The sequence below is a fragment of the Salmo salar genome, chromosome ssa07 (genome assembly GCF_905237065.1).
Source record: "Salmo salar chromosome ssa07, Ssal_v3.1, whole genome shotgun sequence".
Taxonomy (NCBI): Eukaryota; Metazoa; Chordata; class Actinopteri; order Salmoniformes; family Salmonidae; genus Salmo; species Salmo salar.
This window is the reverse complement of record NC_059448.1, coordinates 49631678-49650227: the sequence shown is the minus strand read 5'-3', so window position 1 is coordinate 49650227 and position 18550 is coordinate 49631678. Positions and strand designations below refer to the sequence as shown.

Sequence of the window (18550 nt, the reverse complement as noted above, 5' to 3'; positions counted from 1 at the left end):
AATTTTGCCTAAGAACACAGCTATGAATAAAGAATGGTACCAACACATCCTCTGAGAGCAACTTCTCCCAACCATCCAGGAACAGTTTGATGACGAACAATGCCTTTTCCAGCATGATGGAGCACGTTGCCATAAGGCAAAAAGTGATAACTAAGTGGCTTGGGGAACAAAACATCGATATTTTGGGTCCATGGCCAGGAAACTCGCCAGACCTTAATCCCATTGAGAACTTGTGGTCAATCCTCAAGAGGCGGGTGGACAAACAAAAACCCACAAATTCTGACAAACTCCAAGCATTGATTATGCAAGAATGGGCTGCCATCAGTCAGGATGTGGCCCAGAAGTTAATTGACAGCATGCCAAGGCGGATTGCAGAGGTCTTGAAAAAGAACGGTCAACACTGCAAATATTGACTCTGCATCAACTTCATGTAATTGTCAATAAAAGCCTTTGACACTTATGAAATGCTTGTAATTATACTTCAGTATTCCATAGTAACATCTGACAAAAATATCTAAAGACACTGAGGCAGCAGACTTTGTGAAAATTTATATTTGTGTCATTCTCAAAACATTTGACCACGACTGTAGTGTTGGTCCCATATTTCATGAACCGAAAAAATATCCAAGAAATGTTCCATACGCACAAAACGCTAACATCCTTCTTAGTGACCATTTCTCCTTTGCCAAGATAATCCATCCACCTGACAGGTGTGGCATATCAAGAAGCTGATTAAACAGAATGATCATTACACAGGTGCACCTTGTGCCGGGGACAATAAAAAACCACTCTAAAATGTGCAGTTTTGTCACACAACACAATGCCATAGATGTCTCAAGTTTTGAAGGAGCGTGCAATTGGCATGCAGACTGCAGGAATGTCCACCAGAGCTGTTGCCAGAGAATTGAATGTGCCCCTTGGGGGCCTCCTGAGTGGCTCAGTGGTCTAAGGCGTCACTACAGACCCGGGTTCTATCCCAGGCTGTGTCACAGCTGGCCGTGACTGGGAGACCCATGAGGCGGCACACAATTGGCTTAGCGTCGTCCGGGTTAGGAGAGGGTTTGGCAGGCCGAGATGTCCTTGTCCCATTGGGCTCTAGCGACTCCTGTGGCAGGCCGGGCGCATGCACGCTGACACGGTCGCCAGGTGTACGGTGTTTCCTCTGACACATTGGTGCTTCCGGGTTAATTGGGCATTGTGTCAAAAAGCAGTGCGGCTTGGCTGGGTCGTGTTTCGGAGGATGCACGGCTCTCGACCTTCGCCTCTTGGGGAGAAAAAAGGGAGAAAAAAAATAAATATATATATATATTTTTTATGTCTCGCGGGCCGGATTGATGTACTTTGCCCCCCCTTGGGTTAGGGTTTGGGCAGGGATAAGCTACGGACAATGAACATAATTGCATTTTATCGCCATTCATCTGCTGCCATCACCTCATGTTTCAGCATTATAATACACAGCCCCATGTTACAAGGATCTGTACTTAATTCCTGGAAGCTGAAAATGGCCCAGTTCTTCCATGGCCTGCATACTCAGCAGACATGTCACCCATTGAGCACATTTGGGATGCTCTGGATCAACATGTATGACAGCATATTCCAGTTTCTCCCAATATCCAGCAACTTCGCACAGCCATTGAAGAGGAGTGAGACAATGTTCCACAGGCCACAATCAACAGCCTGATCAACTCTATGCAAAGGAGTTGTCACACTGCATGAGGCAAATGGTGGTCACACCAGATACTGACTGGTTTTCTAATCCACAGCCCTACTTTTTTTTTAAGGTATCTGTGACCAACAGATGCATATCTGTATTCCCAGTCATGTGAAATCAATAGATGTAGGGCCTAATACATTTATTTCAATTGACTGATATCCTGATATGAACTGTAACTCAGTAAAATCTTTGAAATTGTTACATGTTGCATTTATATTTTTGTTCAGTATGGATCATAACCTGAAGGCTACCTACCTCTGTTAAGGTGTCCCAGGTGTCTTTGATGCTGTAGCAGTGTCTTCAGGTGCTCAGGGTCAGAGACAGACTGAACACCCTCCTCCAGATCAGAGAAGGCAAGGATGCTGTCTGAGGGTGAGGGAGGGAAACCTAAAGTTAAAATGGAAAAGGAGAGTGCAGTCCACTCCCAAATCAACCCATATCTCCTACCCACTGGAAACTTGTCGATGTTCAGTCCATTTATTCATTTATTAAAGGGGGTTCATTCATTCATAACTGTAAACGCAACATTTTTCACATTTGAATTGATAGGATGAAGATGCAGTCATATCAGAACCTGTGTAAAGCTGGGCACCGGCAGCAGCTCCTCCAATCTGGAGAAGAACTCCCACACCAGAATCTGCAGTGCTGTGTCATACTTAGTACCGTACTGCACTGGGAACACCTCCTTTAATGAAAATGTAGAGAGCCATTACACAGTGAGGTGAATGGACTTGCCTATAACACGTGTTATCATCAATAAGCATTAGTTTAATAAAATACTTGTTTTATCCATTTGCACTAATATTCTTGATATTTGTCACAGTACCCAACTTGACACACAACACACACATCACATGCTTGGGAACATTACATTCAATTATTACACAGAACTACCCAACTGTGGTATAGAAATCATAAAGTGTGACTTTGTGAGATTCAAATGGTATTAGTAATTGACAGGTGTGATACAGGTGTTGTATATCAGAAATGATTGGATAGTAAATGGAAACAATGGCAAAGAAAATACCTTTTCCAGAGGTTTTGCATAATTGGCTCCCAACCAGGGGTACTAGGAGCCCTGGGGGTACTTGGCCTATCCACAGGGGGTACTTGAGAATACTCAGAGACCATAGGCCTGCTGGTAAAATGCACGAGGGGGTACTTCACGGGTATTCCGGGCACAGCAAAATTCAGTTGGTGGTACAGTAACCGAAAAAGGTTGGGAACCAGTTATCTACAACAGGGATGGGCAATGTTGATGGGGGTGGGGTCCCCCCAAAAAATGAATAAATAAATTTGGCACTCATCTGGGGCCGCCGTGGTTTGCCAACCCACAAGTGCAGTCAGTGCCGGCCCTAGCATTTTGGGGGTCTTAAGTGAAGTTGTCCCCCCCCACCTTGCAAGCAGAACATTTTAACAGCCCCCCCTCTTGACGGCAAAGAGAAAATTAAAGTTTGAGTTAATTTCCTGCAATTCTACACATTTTGCCATGGGCCAGAGAGAAGATTTTGCAATTGTATAACTAATTCGATGCAATTCTGCTAATTTTTTCAATGGAGCAGCCTGGTCTCAGGCTAGATGTAACATAGTAAATGTAAATCTGAGGCGCTAAAATTAGTATGATATGTTATATTTGGTATGGTATGATTATATAAGACAGGTTACTTAAGACAAGAACAAAAGGAGGGTGGTTGGTCGGGGTGGATGGGTGGGTGTATAACTTTAGCAACTTTTCAACTACTTTGCATGTTAGCTAACCCTTCCGCTAACCCCTAGCCTAGCTAGTGTGAGCACCTAGTTAGCATCAGCCAGGAAGGCGTAACATACCATAAGTTTAGCAAATTAGTTTCATACGAATTGTCATTCGTAACATATACGAAATGGATGATGGACATCCACAAATTAATACATACCATAATAAACAAAACATATCATAATAAATGGAATGTCTCGAATTTACATACATAATAATACAAAATGCTCTGAGACCAGGTTGGGCAGAGAGAAATATTTACAATTTTACAGCCAATTTCCTGCTATGTTTTTACATTTTGCCATAGGGTGGAGACATGTTTGAAGTTTTTATATGATATCTGATGATCAATGGGGGCCTGTCATAATTCGACCATGATTAGATAGCTGGGCGCTAGACTAACTAACCAATCTAAAAAAGTTTTGCTGACATGAACTGAATGACAGTCAGTAACTGACATAAGAGAAAAACTGCTGATGCACAACCAAATTTCGAAATAGCACCTTGTGTATTCTACGCGTCCAACTATCAACAGTAAATTGAGACCCTGACAGTTCCTTAAAAAAAAGTGTTTGGGGGGAGACATATCCGCGGGCCTATAATGTGGAGGGCGCCAGTTGCCCATCCCGGATCTACAAGGGTTGCTATTTGCCAGAGAATTGGCCTTGTAGCCTATCAACGATACTATTTTGGCATTCTTCCCAGTGTGTCCTCGCTTCCTTATTTGTAAAATGATATTACAGGTGTCGACTATACAGACCACACCCCAGTGGCAATGAACTCAACTGTCTCACTTGCACCGGAACGGACTCGTGAACACCGAGTCACTGTGTATGAACGGATCGGGAAAGGACGATAGTGACACTTTTTATGAATCTGCGGGCTATTTTATGGAATGACACTTTTGGAGAGCTACGGAATCATGGAAGCGCCGCCATTTATGAAGTCAGTTTTACCTGCGCTAGATTCATTCACACTTGACGCAGATGACACGAGTTTGGCATTACCACCAGAGGATAATACAAAGACTCATTCAACCGACCGGAGTTTTCGTGTTCAACAACAAGTGCAGCTCACACTTGCTCGTAAGGGCAAAAAGACAACGTCCAATGGTAAATTGTAGTTTACAATGTGTTTTTCATTGAGTCTGCACGAATAAACAAGGTCTGTAAGATTAGCCTATTGAAATCGACAAGGGAATTTGAAGGTGGGTGGGGGCTGTTTAGACATAGTCTACCAGGAAATACAGGACGGGGTCGAAACCAGATGCCACCGAATGGACATGCAGGCCTAGTCATTTGTGTCCAAATCTTAGTGACATTGTATTTGTCATGATGTTTGCAATCATGTTAGAAAACGATTATATTCAATCTCCTCTAGCCTACTGTATTTCTGGTCCTCTCCATTCACCTTTCCAATAGGAGAGGGTGTGTGTCCAGATGGTAATTAGGGAATTGGTGCGATGGCATGATCATTCAGAACACATGTGGTGTATCTTTCAGGTAGTCTCCATCTATCCAGAAAGCCATCAGTTATCACCGGTTCCAGAGATGGAACCTTGTCTAACATGAAGGTAAGGCCTGTCCTATAATACACAACCCACTATCCACAGTCACGGGTGCTTTAGCCTCCCTAAAGTTCATCAGAGAGCCTGAATGTTAGAAATAACAGCTACGTGATTCAACTCTGGAACAAGGGACTTCACCCAGCATGGCAGTCAAGTGCAATGTGTCTGGAGGATATGTGAAGTGTTTTTTAATTGTTTTACTTGGAATTCCATATTTAGTGTGTGACCGAGGTGATAAACTTCACAAGAAACAGCAGGAAAAGGAGATGGTATCTATTGCCCCTAAAATAAACTGTAGGCTGCATTGGTTTTGACTGTACCACCCATATGGTTTGAATAAAAACAAATTGGATAGTCTCAGGGATGTGCAGCTATTGAAGCCCCAAGCCCATAGTGTTAGGGCAGAGATGGGTATCTATCTCAAAAATTGGACAAATAAAGCCTTTCCTCCTGGCACACTTGACATATTTATCGCCCCTTTGTCTGTTCTACCAAACGCTGAAATTCTATCATCTCACATAGACAATTTGAATTGAACTGCATTTTTATTGAATAATACCTTTATGATTCCTAAAGGAAACCTTACAGCCTGACTACACCGCTCGCGTTGCAAAATAAATTTAGAAATCTATATTATTCACTTATTACACCCACACTGCTCGCGTGCGCGCCAACGAGCGTCTGCGTTGCCAAGGGCTAAAGTCAGAAGTTGTATTTCTGACGCAGATCGCGCTGCAAGTCCTACCTCTCCCATCTCCTCATTGGTTTATAGAAGCAGGTACCCACGTGCCATATCATTGGTTGTACGAGGCCAGTGGCGGTAATGCACCTAATTTATGAAAGTTGCCAATCGCAATATGAAGTCCAGAGAAGAAAAAGCCTAGAAGGAGGAGGGATGACTAGAAACGATTCGGTTGACCGTTTTATGTGTGGATTAATTGTCGGAGTAGAGGACCTTGTGCATTTCAGGTAAAATAACAAAATTTTTATCCCAGGACAAATTAGCTAGCAACAGCAAGCTAGCTAGCTAAATTGCCATAAATGTTTAATGCTTTTCGACCTGTCCCCAAATTAATTGAATTGGTTCAGAGTTTGTTTTGATATTTTAACCTGCGTGTCGTGATTGCATTTGGTGTGGGGGGACAAAATAAATATATGCACGATGGCGCACGCGCGCAGCCGGTTTGGGTTCCGTGTAAGGTGTGGCTTTAAAACACACAATACAGGATGATGCAACAATACAAAGAGAACAGTGGTTATTCAGACATCAGAGAGAGCATTTTGTATGATCTTTTTCCCTAAACCTTTTGTGTTGCTTTGAGTGATCACGACTGTGTCCAATTGTATGCAACTGCTTTACAGATGTTTTAGCATTATTACCAGACATGTCTATGGTTGATTCAGTTGTAAGCCTTCTGAAATGGGGCAACCACTGCTTTTCACCTTTCCATGTAGACACACTCATCTTTGGGCCAGATTGGAGGCAGGGACTTCAGCAGCCTGTCGTCTTTGAAGGAAAATATAAGAAGTCCGTCTAAGAGGGTGGATTTGACCCCAGTCACCAGCCCTGAGTTACCTCGCTCCCGTCTGGCTTACGGGACACTCCGTTTCGGAACCTACACCCTCCCCGGCCCTGGCCAGCCTCCCATGATGGGGACTTCAGAGGAGCGGTCGTATGGGACAGACTTGATGCGGCGTTATGCCCATTCAGAAATGGCCCGTAGCACAAGGACGCACGCCATGGCTAACAGCGGCAACTACCCCTGGGGCCAGTCCCGCAGCAGCCCTGCAATTCGCACCAACAACAGCCCCTACCTGATGGAGGTTCAAAGGGGGGCGAGGAGACAAACAGGCTACGGGTCATTCCATGCTACCCAGAGAACAGAGGGCCAGGCCTGGCTGGGCCAGGTGGCGAAGGAGAGCCAGGGGCATGTGGGAGCCAAATGGCCTCCCTCGTACCCAGCCTCGCTGGTCAGCATGGAGGTGGACATGGGCCAGATGAGGGCGGCAGCGGAGCCAGAGATCCAGCAGACAGACGTGAATGAAGTCACTGCGGTGTAAGACGGCTTATGTGTTCCATACAAACCTGAAGTTGATTAGAACTGGCAATTAATTTAGTTCTCAACATCTCAAATCAAATGTTGTATGTCACATGCTTCGTAAACAACAGGTGTAGACTAACAGTGAAATGCTTCCTTACGGGACCTTCCCAACAGTACAGAGAGAGAGAAAATAGAGAAATAATAGAAAAGTAATAATAAATGCACAATAAGTAAGGATAATTTGGCTATATACACGAGGTACCAGTACCGAATTGATTTGCAAGGGTACAAGGTAATTGAGGTAGATATGTACATACTGTATAACCAGGAATAAAGTGACTAGGATAGATAATAAACAGGATCGATTAACAACAGCAGCAAAAAGGGTCAATGCAGTCTAGGTAGCTATTTGGTTAACTGTAACTAGCTTTTTAGCAGTTTTAGGACTTAGGGGTAGAAGCTGTTCAGGTTCCTGTTGGTTCCAGATTTCAGTGGCTTATCTAGGCTGGCACTAAAGCTATTGTAAAAGAGTCTCCTAGAGAATTATTGGTGGTTCAGTTGCTTATCTGTCATTTCAGGTCAATGATTTACCCAAATTTTGTAATGGGTGTATATAATGGAAAGTGTTGTGAGGATGAGAAATTGGATGAATCAGAATTTGGGATTGATAGAGATGTGTGTGTGTGTGTGTGTGTGTGTGTGTGTGTGTGTGTTTGTCAATGACAGAAGTTCCTCTTCAATGCTCTCTCCCATACACAGGAAGCCAGAGAGCAGGGTGCCTGAGCTGACATTGGAGAGGGCAGTGAACCTGCTGGGCCAAGAGAATGAGGAGATGCAGATCACTGCTGCCAGCTTTATTCAAAACCAATGTTTCAACAGCTCTGATGCTAAGAAGATGGTGAGCTGGGGCCCATCTCTACTACTGTTGACTTGGCTGCTCAATTAAGGTTAAAGGCTTCCAGGCTGTAGGCCTATAATACAGCTGATGTTGATAATACAGTATGTGCCATTTTCAAATAATTGGATTGGTAGGGGTATTTTCCCTTTAATTTATATTGAGATTATGTGGGCGATTCGCATGAAAATTCAAGTTGAGCTCACTCTTCATAGGAACAAGGGTAGATGAAGATCTCTGCCTGTCTGTCCCCAGGTGTTCTACCTCCACGGTATACCCAAGCTGATCAAACTGCTGCAGAGCGACAGCGAGGAGCTGGAGCGGATAGCGGCGGGTGCGCTCCGAAATGTGGTCTTTGAGAGCAGCGAGAACAAGATGGAGGTGAAGGACAACGAGGGCGTGGCCCCTGCACTGCGTCTGCTCAGGAGAAGTCGTGACATAGAGACCCGGCGGCAGCTCACTGGTTAGTTTGATAAATATGGAGTTTATCGAACAAAACAAACATTTCTTGTGGGAGTCCTGGGAGTGCATTCCAACGAAGATCAGCAAAGGTAAGTGAAGATTTATAATACTATTTCTGAGTTTTGTTGACTTCAGAACTTGGCGGGTAACTGTATAGCTTGCTTTGAAGGCTGAGCTCTGTACTCAGAATATTGAACAATGTGCTTTCGCCGTAAAGCTATTTTGAAATCTGACACAGCGGTTGCATTAAGGAGAAGTGTATCTATAATTCTTTCAATAACTGTTGTAAATTTTATCAACGTTTATGATGAGTATTTTTGTAAATTGATCTGCTCATTCACAGGAATTTTTGGGAGGCAAAACATTTCTGAACATCACGTGCCAATGCAAAATGGGGTTTTTGGATATAAATATGAACTTTATCGAACAAAACATACATGTATTGTGTAACATTGAGTCCTGGGAGTGTCATCTGATGAAGATCATCAAAGGTTAGTGATTAATTTTATCTGTATTTCTGGTTTTTGTGACGCCTCTCCTTGCTTGGAAAATGGCTGTGTGGTTTTTCTGGTTTAGGCGCTGTCCTAACATAATCTAATTTTATGCTTTCGCCGTAAAGCCTTTTTGAAATCGGACAATGTGGTTGGATTAATGAGAAGTGTATGTTTGAGAAATTTGAATTATGAGGTTTTTGTTGTTTTGAATTTGCCGCCCTGCTATTTCACTGGCTGTTGACTAGTGTGTGTCCCACATGTCCCAGAGAGGTTAAATCATAATGAATGAGGGGGGGCTGATCCTAGATCAGCACTCTTATTCTGAGACGCTTTGTGAATATGTGATTTACATGAACTTACATGGTAAAATGTTAATGACACGGTAGTAACTTAAGAATGAAACATGTTCCACAGGGCTGTTGTGGAACCTATCCTCCCATGACCTGCTGAAGGAGCATCTCTCCAAAGAGGCCCTGGAGATCCTGACCACTTCTGTGCTGGTGCCCTGCTCAGGCCTGTCTGAGGGGGAGAACCCCAAAGACGGCATGCTGGCTGACCCAGACACCTTTTACAACGCCACTGGCTGCCTCCGGTAGGTCGTCTGGTCTGGACAAAGGCGTTTATTGGCCATTTGTGTGTTTGGCACAGACCTATGTAGTATCTGTGGTCAAGTATTTATAAGGATCCATCTTAGGGAAGCCTGGGATAGACCCTAGGCAGTGGGATGCAGAAAGGGGTATAGTAGTTATGTTTGGAATGATCATGAACTAATTTATTGATTGATGGTCCTCTGTAGCTTAGTTGGTAGAGCGTGGCGTTTTTCAAAGCCAGCACAGTGGGTTTGATTCCCGGGTCCATCCGTACATAAAATGTATGCATGCATGACTGACTAAGTCGCATTGGTTAAAAGCTTCTGCTAAATGGTGTACAGTGCCTTCAGAAGGTATTCACACCCCTTGACTTTTTCCACATTTTGTTGTGTTACAAAGTGGGATTAAAATGGACATCTTAATTTTTTTTATTCAACAATCTACACAAAATACTCTGTCAAAGTGGAAGATAAAAAAATATATATTACACTATAAAACACTAATACATTTGAAGTCGGAAGTTCACATTCACTTAGGTTGGCATTATTAAAACTTGTTTTTCAACCACTCCACACATTTCTTGTTAACAAACTATAGTTTTGGCAAGTCTGTTAGAACATCTACTTTGTGCATGACACAAGTAATTTTCCCAACAATTGTTTACAGACAGATTATTTCACTTATAATTCACTGTATCACAATTCCAGTGGGTCAGAAGTTTACATACACTAAGTTGACCGGGCCTTTAAACAGCTTGGAAAATTCCAGAAAATGATGTCATGGCTTTAGAAGCTTCTGATAGGCTAATTGATATCATTTGAGTCAATTGGAGGTGTACCTGTGGATGTATTTAAAGGCCTACCTTCAAACTCAGTGCCTCTTTGCTTGACATCATGGGAAAATCAAAAGAAATCAACCAACACCTCTGGAAAAAAATTGTAGACCTCCACGTGTGGTTCATCCTTGGGAGCAATTTCCAAATGCCTGAAGGTACCACGTTCATCTGTACAAACAATAGTACGCAAATATAAACACCATGGGACCACGCAGCCGTCATACCGCTCAGGAAGGAGACGCGTTCTGTCTCCTAGAGATGAACGTACTTTGGTGCGAAAAGTGCAAATCAATCCCAGAACAACAGTAAAGGACCTTGTGAAGATGCTGGAGGAAACGGGTACAAAAGTATCTATATCCACAGTAAAACGAGTCCTATATCGACATAACCTGAAAGGCCGCTCTGCAAGGAAGAAGCCACTGCTCCAAAACGCCATTAAAAAAGCCAGACTACGGTTTGCAACTGCACATGGGGACAAAGATCGTACTTTTTGGAGAAATGTCCTCTGGTCTGATGAAACAAAAATGGAACCGTTTGGCCATAATGACCATCGTTATGTTTGGAGGAAAAATAGGGAGGCTTGCAAGCCGAAGAACACCATCCCAACCGTGAAGCACAGGGGTGGCAGCATCATGTTGAGGGGGTGCTTTGCTGCAGGAGGGACTGGTGCGCTTCACAAAATAGATGGCATCATGAGGTAGGAAAATTATGTGGATATATTGAAGCAACATCTCAAGACATCAGTCAGGAAGTTAAAGCTTGGTCGCAAACGGGTCTTCTAAATGGACAATGACCCCAAGCATACTTCCAAAGTTGTGGCAAAATGGCTTAAGGACAACAAAGTCAAGCTATTAGATTGGCCATCACGAAGCCCTAACCTCAACCCTATAGAAAATTTGTGGGCAGAACTGAAAAAGTGTGTGCGAGCAAGGAGGCTTACAAACCTGACTCAGTTACACCAGCTCTATCAGGAGGAATGGGCCAAAATTCACCCAACTTATTGTGGGAATCTTGTGGAAGGCTACCCAAAACGTTTCACCCAAGTTAAACAATTTAAAGGCAATGCTACCAAATAGTAATTGAGTGTATGTAAACTTCTGACCCACTGGGAATGTGATGAAAGAAATCAAAGCTGAAATAATTCATTCTCTCTACTATTATTCTGACATTTCACATTCTTAAAATAAAGTGGTGATCCTAACTGACCTAAGACAGGGGATTTTTACTTTGATTAAATGTCAGGAATTGTGAAACTGAGTATAAATGTATTTGGCTGAGGTGTCTGAACTTCTGACTTCAACTGTATGTCTTGATTAGATAAGTATTCAACCCCCTGAGTCAATACATGTTAGAATCACCTTTGGCTGTGAGTCTTTCTCTGTAAGTCTCTTAAGATCTTTGCACACCTGGATTGTACAATATTTGCCCACTTATTAATGAGAGAATTCTTCAAGGTCTGTCAAATTGGTTGTTGATGACAACTAGACAGCCATTTTCTAGTCTCGCCATAGATTGTCAAGTAGATTTAAGTCAAAAGTCTAACTATGCCACTCAAGAACATTTAATATTGTCTTTTAAGCAACTCCAGTGTATATTTGGCCTTCTGTTTTAGGTAATTGTCCTGCTGAAAGGGGAATTTGTCTCCGGGTCTGTTGGAAAGCTGACTGAACCAAGTTTTCCCTCTAGGATTTTGCCTATGCTTAGCTCTATTCTGTTTATTTTTATCCTAAAAAAACTCCCTAGTCCTTGCCAATGACAAGCATACCGATTTAGATGATACAGCCACCACCATGCTTGAAAATATGAAGAGGTACTCAGAGTGTTTTGATTTGCTTTGTATTCAGGACAAAAAGTTAATTTCTTTGCCACATTTTTTGCAGTTTTACATTTTTAGTGCCGTTGAGCGGTTTCCTTCCTCTCTGGGAACTGAGTTAGGAACGGTGTCTGTATCTTTTTGTAGTGACTGGGTGTATTGATACACCATCCAAGTGTAATTTAATAACTTCAACATGCTCAGTGATATTCAATGTCTTTTTACACCCATCTACCAATAGGTGCTCTTCGTGAGGCATTGGCAACAAAAAACATCCTTCCTGGTCTTTTTTGTTCAATCTTTAAAATTCTCTGTTCAACTGCGGGACCATACAGATAATTGTATGTGTGGGGTACAGAGAAGGTGTAGTCATTCAAAAATCATGTTAATCAATATTATTGCACACAGTGAGTCGATGCTACTTTATTATGTGATTTAAGCACATTTGTACTCTAAAAAGAGTTGAATACTTATTGACTGAAGACATTTCAGCTTTTCATTTTGAATTCATTTGTCAACATTGCTAAAAACATAATTCCACTATAACATTACAGGGTATTGTGTGTAGATCAGTGACATAATCTCAATTGAATTCATTTTAAATTTAGTCTGTAATGCAACAAAATGTGGGAAGAGTGAAGGGGTGTGAATACTTTCTGAAGGCACTGATTATTATACGGTGACCCAGGCGGTTCATTTGCAATCCATCTCTCACCACAGTGTTACATCTCACAGGGCTTTGTCAAGCATATTACAGTGAGGGGAAAAAAGTATTTGATCCCCTGCTGATTTTTGTACGTTTGCCCACTGACAAAGAAATGATCAGTCTATAATTTTAATAGTAGGTTTATTTGAACAGTGAGTGACAGAATAACAACAAAAAAATCCTGAAAAACACGTAAAAAATGTTTGAAATTGATTTGCATTTTAATGAGGGAAATAAGTATTTGACCCCTCTGCAAAACATGACTTAGTACTTGTTGGCAATCAGAGGTCAGATGTTTCTTGTCGTTGGCCACCAGGTTTGCACACATCTCGAGGGATTTTGTCCCACTCCTCTTTGCAGATCTTCTCCAAAGTCATTAAGGTTTTGAGGCTGACGTTTGGCAACTCGAACCTTCAGCTCCCTCCACAGATTTTCTATGGGATTAAGGTCTGGAGACTGGCTAGGCCACTCCAGGACCTTAATGTGCTTCTTCTTGACCCACTCCATTGTTGCTTTGGCTGTGTGTTTTGGGTCATTGTCATGCTGGAATACCCATCCACGAGCCATTTTCAATGCCCTGGCTGAGGGAAGGAGGTTCTCACCCAAGATTTGACGGTACATGGCCCCGTCTATCGTCCCTTTGATGCGGTGAAGTTGTCCTGTCCCCTTAGCAGAAAAACACCCCCAAAGCATAATGTTTCCACCTCCATGTTTGGCGGTGGGGATGGTGTTCTTTGGGTCATAGGCAGCATTCCTCCTCCTCCAAACACAGCGAGTTGAGTTGATGCCAAAGAGCTCCATTTTGGTCTCATCTGACCACAACACTTTCACCAGTTGTCTTCTGAATCATTCAGATATTCATTGGCAAACTTCAGACGGGCATGTATATGTGCTTTCTTGAGTAGGGGGACCTTGCGGGCGCTGCAGGATTTCAGTCCTTCACGGCGTAGTGTGTTACCAATTGTTTTCTTGGTCCCAGCTGCCTTGATCATTGGCAAGATCCTCCCGTGTAGTTCTGGGCTGATTCCTCACCGTTCTCATGATCATTGCAACTCCACGAGGTGAGATCTTGCATGGAGCCCCAGGCCGAGGGATATTGACAGTTCTTTTGTGTTTCTTCCATTTGCGAATAATCGCACCAACTGTTGTCACCTTCTCACCAAGCTGCTTGGCGATGGTCTTGTAGCCCATTCCAGCCTTGTGTAGGTCTACAATCTTGTCCCTGACATCCTTGGAGAGCTCTTTGGTCTTGGCCATGGTGGAGAGTTTGGAATCTGATTGATTGCTTCTGTGGACAGGTGTCTTTTATACAGGTAACAAGCTGAGATTAGGAGCACTCCCTTTAAGAGTGTGCTCCTAATCTCAGCTCGTTACCTGTATAAAAGACACCTGGGAGCCAGAAATCTTTCTGATTGAGAGGGGGTCAAATACTCATTTCCCTCATTAAAATGCAAATTATTTTATAACATTTTTGACATGCGTTATTCTGGATTTTTTTGTTTGTTGTTATTGTCTCTCACTGTTCAAATAAACCTACCATTTAAAATGATAGACTGATCATTTCTTTGTCAGTGGGCAAACGTACAAAATCAGCAGGGGATCAAATACTTTTTTCCCCTCACTGTATATTTATCTCTGACAGCCTCCTCGCCAGGAGTGAGAACTGTGAGGTTCCTCAAAGGCCATCGTCATCCTGTTACTCCTTTCTACCTGGCAAATCAGGCATGACTTCTGCCTAGGCAGCATCACCTCGATGGAACAGCAATGCACTGGAAACGATATCCTGCATACCTTGTGTTCCTGTTGAATCGACTGCCATTGATTTGGATGGCACAGATATACCACTTAACAAACAGAACATGGTATAACAAGGAGTGTTTTGCTTTTGCCTAGCAACCGATACAACTGAAAACAGTCGGACTAAATTATTAATGGAGCCCTCTTCCTCTTAGTGGCTCTAGTGGAATTGAAACCTCTGAATCCATATTGGCTGGTGCAATCAAGCCCTGGCAACCATTGACTTGTGTTACTCTGAGAAATTCCTCAGTTTTGGCCTGATTTAAAACGAAAACGCACAACACTCCAACTCACAGCCATAACCTTGGGTCATCACTAATGTTACTGTATTTGGCTTGACGTTAACAAAAAGGCTGCAGAATTTTTAGGAATAAATAATTCCCATTTGGTCACATGTATTGAGGCAACTGACATGTGTTTTTGCTTGACTTCATCTAAAAGGAAGTGGAACAGTTGACTCATTGACAAGTGGTTGGAATTAAAGTGAAAGATTAACTCATGTTGCTCATTTGCTTACGTTTCCTTTGTGCTTGAAACGCATTGCTATCTCCCAACACATAGACATGTTATTACAATGACCTAGTCTAATGGCTTTATCTGCAGATAACAGAAAACCTTGTTAAAGTACACCAAATATCTCTCTGCTACATAAACATTTGGCTCATCCGGCCAACAGCTAGGATAGATATTTAGCCAGTTTGGCCAATGTCTAGAATGTAAAGAATGCTTTTGTTGTTGCCTAGTGGCGATAATGACAACCTGTCATTGTTGTTGTCAGAAACATAAGCTCGGCTGGTCCAGAAGGGAGAAAAGCCATGCGGCAGTGTGAGAACCTTATTGACTCACTGGTATACTACATCCGCGGGACCATAGCTGACTACAAGCCTGATGACAAGGTACTGCATGTGAATGACTAAGGTAACATTTTCTTAACTTTTGTGCAAAATGTTCACTTGTTTCTTTTCGTACAAGCATTACTAAACATTTGTAGGTGGAATAAATAGACACAGGGAAATTAAATAAGACTGTTTTTGCCTATATTTTATCAATTTGTCTCTAGAACAACTTATCTCGCCTTTTAGTGTTAAATATTGAGAGAACATCATGAACCAGCTCTGTTCTCCAATTTTAAAATATTTTTACAATAGACATTGCAGACTGTTTGATCTTGAAATCATAGGCCCCTGAACAGAACCACTTCTCTCCTCCACAGTCCACTGAGAACTGTGTGTGCATCCTACATAACCTCTCCTACCAGATGGAGGTGGAGCTTCCGCAGAAGTACACCAGCGAGCTCCATGAGTCTCGACTCAACCTGAATCCAAAGACCAAGACCCCCGGCTGTTTCGGTTCCCGCAGTGCCAAAATCATCCAGGTGTGCTGCCATCACCTCTGTTGTGTCTGTTATCATCTTTGTTACCTTTATGTACTTGACATGCACTGTTTCTATCTGGTTATAAATAAGTTATTACCACTAAAGTAAATTGGCAATGCCTATGTTATGGATAAGCTGCCTTGGTAAGTGGTAAAGCATACATTTTGAACTAACTCTTTAAGCCCGGTTTTCTTTGACAAATGTATTTGTTAGTCTTATACACATTAATTGAAAATGAATGTGAAGCCTGGTATCGGAGTTAACTTTGAATTAAAGGGCCTCCTGTTTTCTGGTTGTTTTGGTCCTATAGCGTCTTGAACCAAAGCGCCCTCTGCTGGAGGAGAAGGGTAGTCCCTGTGGGATAGAGTGGCTGTGGAGCGCCATCACTGTGCGCATGTACCTGTCAATCATGGCCCGCAGCATCCGTCCCTACACCCAGGAGGCTGCCATCGGAGCCCTGCAGAACATCACAGCTGGGAACGGCCTGGTATGGCTATATCACAGATCTATGAACTTAGCCCATAGAAATATGTACTGTTCTGGGAGTGTGGAATTGATTTGCCCATGGGTTTGATTGGAATACCTACAATACAGCCATCTATTATGTTGTCATGACTTGACTGTATAGTAAGTGTTATATTGATGTGACTACTATATTGACTGTCATTTGGGTGTTGGGCTCATGGCTCTGTTTGGGCAGGTGTCCCAGGCCATCGCCCACACCATAGTACAGCGGGAGAATGGTCTACTCCAGGCCATAAAGATGCTCCAGGAAGGAGGGATGGATGTGAAGAAGACTGCTGTGTCCCTGCTATGTAACATCTCACGCTACAGAGAGCTTCACGCTCACATTGGTGAGCTGTGAATTGACTCATCAACCGCAATGTTTTAGCCCTACATAAGTCCCACGAAGTATTTTCCTTTGGACTTGTAAGTGTATGTAAAAGCACAGAAGCATAAAAACCTGCCACTGTAGAAAATCAAACTATCTCTCACGAAGCGTTCCACTCTCTCTGTAGTCAAACAGTTGTTGCCACAGCTGGTGGTCATGTTACCCAACTCGGACACGAGCACAGACCTGCCTACAGAGGTGACTGTGTCCCTGTGCCACATCCTCATCAACCTGAGCCAGGATGAGACGCAGCACGTCAGGGCCATCGTCAACCACGGGGCGCTGCCCAAGATCATCAACATCAGCGCAAAGGACAACGGGTCAGTGGGTAGCTTCTGAAGACCATGGCTGCGTTCCAGGCTGACTACATTGCCTGCATTTAACATGTCAACTAACCACATCATGATATACTGCACGTAGCAACCTGATGCCCGACTGCACAGTTGATGTGGCACTGTTGGTTGATGCTATGCAAAGACTGTAGATGGCCTTAAAATGCACTGTATTATTCCTGAACATTGTGAGTTGGATTGGAGGGAATTTATTTAAATCTGTTAAACCTCTTCCCTTGCTTTAAACTGTTCTTTTTTTATGTCCAATGACAGTAACCTTGTGTCCCTTTAGGTTTGGTCCCACCAGGGCTGGCCAGGCAGCCTGCATCCTACTACACAGCATGTGGAGCCACTCAGAGCTCCACAGGGCCTATAGGAAGGTGAGGCCCCTACACAGTATAACCTCAAATGATAAGAAACATTTGGTGTGGTGACAATAGTTTTTAATTAATCTGTGTTGCTTTTCCTCTCATCATTTGGTAGGCTGGATATAGGAAAGCAGACTTCGTCAACAGCAGGACATCCAAGGCTGTACATTAAATCCGGGACTAAGCGGACGATCACAAAGCATTGTGCTGATTGAGGCAATAGTGTAGTTTTTCTTCTGTGTGGACTTGGATGACTCAATTCACTGCTTTATAAAATACTTGTTTTGTGTGTCGACTTCTCCACTGTGTGAGGTGTTACGTGTGTGTGTGTGTGTGTGTCCCTGTTCCAGTAACAACAATTGCTGCAAGCTCTTGGTAGCAGACCAAGTTCTCTACGATGGAAAAAAAATGATTAAAAACAAAACTGATGGAGGATCAGCAATGACTTGAATTCCATTTTGAGGAAGAAAATGAATCAGCATAGAAGTGAAAGACAAGATAAGGTTAACATTATGACGTATGTTAGTCTAATGAATGTCATAACTGAAGTTGTAAAATATAGTTTTGATGTTAACATAGTTGGGGTTGTAAACAATATTAAATTACTACCTGTAGGTCTATTTAAAAAGGTCCACAATCATGGATTTTTTTTGGGGGGGTCAATCAAAAACAGCCACGAACATCAGAGATAGACATGGTTTCTTACTCTACATGTCACAGGGCAAGTTTGTTCTACATAGAAATCTGCTCTCTGAATGTAACAATGTTGCGACCTGCTGAAAGCACCCCTGGTTTGATATCTCTGTAATCCAAATAATCACTATAAAATAGAGGGTTTCAGAGTGCTAAATCAAATGCCTAAAAGCCACAAAATATGTCATCAACCTGAAGTTGATAGATGTGCTCCAGTTTTAG

General features: G+C 42.7%; 1 protein-coding gene across 1 annotated transcript; it reads left to right on the top strand.

Annotated features, from left to right (window-relative positions):
* Positions 1-4139: 4139 nt before the first annotated feature.
* On the top strand, positions 4140-18073 carry LOC106609524 (plakophilin-2). The gene is made up of 13 exons (XM_014208443.2): positions 4140-4579; positions 4970-5040; positions 6490-7091; positions 7836-7974; positions 8227-8434; positions 9342-9519; positions 15447-15564; positions 15882-16043; positions 16354-16530; positions 16744-16897; positions 17063-17255; positions 17560-17647; positions 17751-18073. The coding sequence occupies exons 1-13, from the start codon at positions 4363-4365 to the stop codon at positions 17805-17807; spliced, it is 2364 nt and encodes a 787-aa protein (XP_014063918.2). The 5' UTR covers positions 4140-4362; the 3' UTR covers positions 17808-18073.
* The last annotated feature ends 477 nt before the right edge of the window (positions 18074-18550 follow it).

What these genes read in the sequence shown, in the direction of transcription:
- LOC106609524 (XM_014208443.2), top strand. Translation starts at nt 4,363, where the DNA reads ATGACACTTTTGGAGAGCTACGGAATCATGGAAGCGCCGCCATTTATG. An exon ending in GAACCTTGTCTAACATGAAG is followed by an intron (nt 5,041 to 6,489) that starts GTAAGGCCTGTC and finishes CTTTCCATGTAG; the next exon opens with ACACACTCATCTTTGGGCCA. An exon ending in ATCAGCGCAAAGGACAACGG is followed by an intron (nt 17,256 to 17,559) that starts GTCAGTGGGTAG and finishes GTGTCCCTTTAG; the next exon opens with GTTTGGTCCCACCAGGGCTG.